Raw genomic sequence first — 6,466 nt, 5'->3', positions numbered from 1 at the left:
ATTTCCATGAGATGCAAGAAAACATGGAAGCCGGACAGAGCTGTTGTCACCCATTTTCCCAGTGACCTTTTGTTTGTAAAAGATTCTTTCTTACCTCTGTTTGCACTTCAGTGTACTGTATTGTATGCTGAGCTGGTGCCTCTCTCTGCAGCCACCACTGTGGGAAATTACCCTGCTTGTGTTCCTGGGCCTAAATATGAACAAAATTCAATTGTTGCAATTCCTGTATTTTGCTGTTTGCTACCATCAGACCAAAGAATTGTAGTGTAATCTAATGAAACTTGCACTTCAATTTACAAACTTGGTTTTGGAACCGTTGTGAGAGAAAACATACAGTGCAATGTGATTACAAATGAATGAAAGGGAAAACAAATCATGTGGAGGTTGTGTTTTCCAAACAACCTGGCATAATTTAATCTCTTTGTCTAATACATTATCCATATTTCAAATTTTTAAAGGTTTCTTATGTGTATAGCCCACTGAATTTGAATGCGCGTCTTAGTACATTTTAATGGCCTAACAAATGGCTCATTAATTCAAACACACAAAAACATAGGGATAGGGATTCTCTGAAGCAACATGAAAATAATTTAGTAGTAGTAATAATAATAATGATAATAATAATTCCTTATATTTAGTGCTTTATATCCTAAAGGAAAGCAAAGCAAGAAAAATATACTATACAGTATATGACTGTGTGAGACATTGCAGACATTATGCAGCAAGAGCCACACTACACAGTCAATCACATAGAGAAGTGAGAAATTGCTTCACCAGTTACATTAATGGGGACTTTTGCTACACATGATTGTGCATACCTACAGTGAAGTTTAGCCAGACCACCAGCATTAACTCCTTTATACTGTTAGCTTGCTTATCACTGATTATTTTGGACATACAGTAGGTAGCCATTAATATTCAGGTGCTTTTTTAAAACAGGATAAAGTAGGGGGGTGATGTACTGTATATAAGATTATATACAGTAACAGACTTTACAGTACATTGCATATTTATTACATGATATAGACTGAAATAATTACATACAATGCAGAAATCTGTTCATGTCATTCTTGTCTGAGCTTGGCGTTGTCACTACTAGGTCCGAGACTTCATCCCTGTGGGAAAACGTGCACCACATGTCTTTACCTGTCAAAGAAAAGACCGGCTCTGTTGTTCCCATGATCTACAGCATCTGGTCTACCCTGTAACCTGAATTGGATATGAGACTATGCACACTCAAACAGGACACTCCCATCAGTTAAAGCAGCCATGCCATATTCTTTCCACTTATCTGTCCATTGTGAGAAGCCTGCTTAATTAATAAACGGCCGGATGAGATCTTTGGATTAACTGCCTCCTAACTACCAAACTAGATGGGCCGATGGCCTCCTCTGAAAAACGTTTTTATTCAGAGCACAGAATGCAAGGCAGGACAATCTAGGCTAGTGATTTTCATTCCTGGTGCTGGAAGGCCAGCGTCCACCAGGTTTCTATATATAACTCACAATCCCCAATAAGTAGAAATCTCACAGCAGCTGTAATAAAGACCAGTTAAGTGAACAATTGATTCAAATCAAGTCATTAAGAGTCTGCTTACCCAGCATGTAGAATAGACTGGTGGACACCAGAGCATACAAACCCCATACAGAAGACACCTACTGTGCTTATGTTATTACAATGACAAATACATACAGTATATTCTGTGATTACTGTAAACAACTATTGATAAAAATACCTTCATTGTATTTTATTATTGGAGATTTATAGAAATATTCTAATTCATGGATTGGTGCAAGATTTTATCAGGTCAGTCTAGCATAGTTTAATTAAATACTACTTTGCTGGAGTACAGTTTATGTACAAAACACTTTTACAACGTTCCATTTTACAATATTCTGCATGAACTATAGTATCTGATGTTCTACCTGATTTGTGAATATCCATTTATCCATTTTCTAAAGTCTTCATCCAATACAGGGTTGTGATGAAGCAGGAGCCTATCCCAGCAAGCAACAGGTGCAAGGCAGGATACACCTTGGATGGGATGCCAGTCCATCACAGGGCACACACAGAGACCCCCCGCAGGCACTCCCACTACAACCAGAAGCCATTCTCAGAAGCCAATTAACATACCAGTATGTTTCTGGACTGACAAGCTCCACACAGATAGCACCCCAGGAACTGAACCCAGGGCTCCAGCGCTCTAAGGTAGCAATACTAACCACTGCACATTGAGGTACAGTAGCAATCAGGCTTCTTCAGCATATAACACCAGACACAATGTAATGCTACTGTAGCTTCAGGGAAAGACAAGCTGAGGAACCATTCAAGTACCTCACGACCTGGGCAATGCATACCTGTACCAACAGGAGCTACACAGGCGCACTGTGTGTTTTGAAAATCTGGACTTTGAATGCTTTTTCTAAAATAGAAGAATCAAACTAGCTCATTCATGTTTTAATTAAGAGAAGATAAATACAAAAAAATGCAAAAATATTAAAAATTAGAAAATAATTCTATTCCGAATTAATAGTGACAGAATCAACATTGTGATGGAGAACAACAACAATTTTCAAACAATATTAAAAAAATGTATTTTACAACAGACTATACTTTGTTATACGATAAATATATCGTATATATATTATATACAGTTTATATAAGTATACAACATAGACACTCTGTAACGCTCAGGAGTACAGTAATTACAGGAGACTTTAACTGCGGCCCTCACGCACGGTTAGGTATGTGTGAATTTAACATTACAATTTATGAAGCAATTCGGAGAATACCCAGTAGTAAAACTGTGTTTCATTAAAAATATAAAAGGCTCTACAACTGTTGCACCTCCCATTTTCTCGGATCTACAGTTGAAGGATGCCAGTTGCAGAGGAAGAGACACGCACTGTAATTCCTTAAAACGAAAAAAAAGTTAGTTTTATCGACATATTCATCATGTTACTGTATGTGGGTCAGTCCTTCTCTTAGTTTAAATCCTGACGAAAACAAATTCTCTGAATATTTCGCAATTACCTGAGTTTATTTTTTTTTTCAATAAACACCCGGCGCGATAGGTATAGGGATCGGAGGGGAAAAAAGCATTTGCCAACAACAGCAACGACGGCTAAAACACACGCTAGAAACAAAACCCGAAAGATAACATCTTTAGCACCACAGTCAGTTAGCGATAATAACGACTGTCTATTTATACAACATAGAAACAACTGTAAAAAAAATGTATAGAATAGACTGGGACGGGGCCACCCCATTCACTGCTGATTTTCGCTTCAAAGGAAACTAAGGGGTCTTCTCGCTCGGCTTGATCTGCTGCTGTCCTTGGTGATGTACAGCCCAATCCAATTAGGTTTCACCTCTAGGCTGTGATGTAGCTTGCGAGGCTTCAGCCCAGCCGTTCCCTCTACTGTCGTGTCTCTCTCTGCAGTTCACTCCTTATCCACCTCAGTCTGCTGTTTTTACACGTTCGACATCTGCAGACACCCAGTCCTAACCACATCAACAACAGATGGGGGTTATGCACTGCCCGAGTGTGCTCTCCGCCCGCCGGAGCGCCGCTTCTGAGCAGTAGCGCATTTCAAGACGTCAATGTGTTTTTTTTTATCTTATTTCTTAAACAAAATGTGGGACACGCGTTCTCTGGGCGACGCTTCTACTAAAAACCTGGGATCGTAGCTGTCAAGAAAAAGGGTATCCCGACACCCGTCCCTCTCTCGTCATCAAAGAAATTGTCTTTATGCAAAAGGTGGTTTATTTCGCAAAGGTAAGGTGCACGTTGTTTTTTTTTCCTTTTCCTTACAGAACCACAACATAGATCATTTTATGGGAGATTCACTCAGCGGCTGTTACTCCAAAAAAGATGCAGAAATGTTGCTACGCTCTTGTAATACTGCTCAGGGATTAGCCTTCTTTAACGACTGTATGAAACAACCCACGAGGAACACAAGGGTAAAACTTGTATTTAGTAAATCATAAAATTCGAAATGAACAAAATATCGTATCCTGGAATTTCATGCGTAAATTGACGAACTACTGACATCCCTGAAAAACAGAGCAAGGTGTAACTCCGAAAACGGCAATTCAATGAGACAGATACGGTATATCATCACTAAAACTTAATTAAACAATGTACAGTGCCTTCCGTGTATTGTTATTTTTATCTAATATACGTGTTACCGCGCACTTGAAGACATACTGTAGTGTCAGGCTAGCCTAATGCATAGGTTCCGCAATCACTAAAGCTAATCTTCGATGACTAGAACATGCGACAAGAAAGGCTTTGAAAAACTGTTGCACGCACCCATGGTAACACCACACTTTCCAGCGTTACAGTCAGCACCAAAGATTTCTCTTGGAATAAATCACTTAGCTCACCCCAAGTTGAAAGCCCCCCCCCCCTTTCATATCATACACTGCAAGACTTCTTGGTATCAACTTTGAACAGTGAGAACTGACTCTAAAAAAAGCTTTCTGCCCTTCAAGGGTGCCTTTTTGAAAACAGACGTACGATGCACGAATATATTCAGATTTCATTAGGTATCATAAAACACTTTTGATTATATTCAGTAAACTTTGTTTCATATTAGTAGTCTTGCTTTAGCTCTACAGTATATCCGCTATGACTTTGGCTTACATAATTGCATGGACTGTAACCTTGAGAAGATAAAACGTGTACCTAATGATTTATATTGAATGTGGCAGGGAGTTAACGCGTTTATGAATTATAGGTAAATACGCATGGGGACACATTCATTGTTTTTAATTAAAACGTGGCTTAACACTTTGCAAAACGTGACCATTTTCAATGCGTAAATATATCACTGCTCTGACAAACCAAGAGCTTCAGTTCAGGTTGAGTTTTTAAATAGCCAGGCTATTACGAAGTCCTGGAAGTGTGGTAAATAACAGGCTAAATACTGCGTGCTGGGATTTACTTCATAGCTACCGCTAAAAATACAGTCTTATTTTAAGCTTTCCTTCTATGGAGTTTGAAGTAAAGATCGATTTTTCATTAAAACACGAAAACAAATAACCACGTCAATATGTGAAAATTCAACTGAAAATTACCCGTTGATGAATCCGACGAAATGGGGCTGACTTGACTTAACCCGCATTTAAAACGCATGAAGCCGTATGTCACTGAGGCCTTACAGACCGCCAAGCCAAAAATAAACATCTGCATAATTGAAGAACAGGTGTCTTTTTTGCGATATGATGTACCATGTTCTATTAAACAAGGAATTTAGAGATTTGAGAACATCACATCTCCCAAGTTCTTTTTTTCATTTTCAAGCTAAGATTTCGTGGAAGGGGTTTACTCACTGCGTGGGACCAGACAATGTCATTGGTATGATTTTATCTCAGGAAGCACAAGTCTTTTTAATGTTACAGTCTGTGAATTTTCCATTTCAGCACTGAGTCAAGACATTCACCATTCAGTTTTGTTTTTTTTTTTGTCACTGTTGTCTGTTTCTTAACGTGTTGTGTTGGTTTTTTATTTTCCTTTTCATGAGTTGTGATGCAACTTTCTCTCTGGAAAAATATCTCCGATGATGTCTTGAAGGCCTAAGCTAATTTTGTGCTTTTGCCTTTTCAGTTTCAACCATGGAGGGACTTGTCTAAAGGAGATCCTACATAACCGGTTCTTTTTTGAATTGTTTTTTTTTCTTCTTTTTTCTTTTCTTCTTCCTGGCGAGCGTCACACCTGTACCCCGTTTGTCATGGCTGAGAAGGCTGGGTCGGGGGTGTCCAGGAGCAACACGCGCTCAACAGCCTCTCTGCCGCCCGAGCCCATAGAGATCATCCGGACAAAAGCCCGTTCTAGAAGGGTCCGTATAAACGTCGGAGGGCTCAACCATGAAGTCCTCTGGAGGACCTTGGACAGGCTCCCCCGAACGAGGCTAGGCAAGCTAAGAGACTGCAATACTCACGAGTCCCTGATGGAGATCTGCGACGATTACAACCTGAACGAAAACGAGTACTTCTTCGACCGGCACCCGGGTGCTTTCACCTCCATTTTGAATTTTTACCGCACGGGGAAGCTGCACATGATGGAAGAGATGTGCGCCCTCTCTTTCGGGCAAGAGCTTGACTACTGGGGCATCGATGAGATCTACCTGGAGTCGTGCTGCCAGGCCCGGTATCACCAAAAGAAGGAGCAGATGAATGAGGAGCTCCGGAGGGAGGCAGAGACCATGAGGGAGAGGGAGGGGGAGGAGTTTGACAATACCTGCTGTCCTGACAAGAGGAAGAAGCTCTGGGACCTGCTAGAAAAGCCCAACTCCTCCGTCGCTGCCAAAGTAAGGTGAAAGGTTAACGCATGTGTGTCATGTTAAGGTTCTGGGTCATCTCTCTCTCTGTGGTTTTTTTTTCTCAGCTTGGGTGTGTTTTGGGTTTCAGAGATGTATCTGGAGTGCTTCCCCTTTGGAAAGTTTATAAAACTGCCTCATTT

The 6,466-nt window shown here is 40.3% G+C and overlaps 1 protein-coding gene across 1 annotated transcript in view; it reads left to right on the top strand.

Moving 5' to 3' along the window:
• The first annotated feature begins 3,446 nt into the window (after window positions 1-3,446).
• The window catches only part of kcnb2b (potassium voltage-gated channel subfamily B member 2b), a 118,957-nt gene continuing 115,937 nt past the window's right edge, over window positions 3,447-6,466 (top strand). Inside the window, exons 1-2 of the mRNA XM_088919261.1 lie at window positions 3,447-3,778; window positions 5,612-6,314. Coding sequence (XP_088775387.1) covers window positions 5,736-6,314 — 579 coding nt within the window. The 5' untranslated portion in view covers window positions 3,447-3,778; window positions 5,612-5,735. The remainder of the gene's footprint in view (window positions 3,779-5,611; window positions 6,315-6,466) is intronic.

The sequence above is a fragment of the Atractosteus spatula genome, chromosome 6 (assembly GCF_055471065.1).
Source record: "Atractosteus spatula isolate fAtrSpa1 chromosome 6, fAtrSpa1.hap1, whole genome shotgun sequence".
Lineage (NCBI taxonomy): Eukaryota > Metazoa > Chordata > Actinopteri > Semionotiformes > Lepisosteidae > Atractosteus > Atractosteus spatula.
Note: the sequence above shows the minus strand (reverse complement) of the source record. Positions and strands in the feature narration are given on the sequence as shown.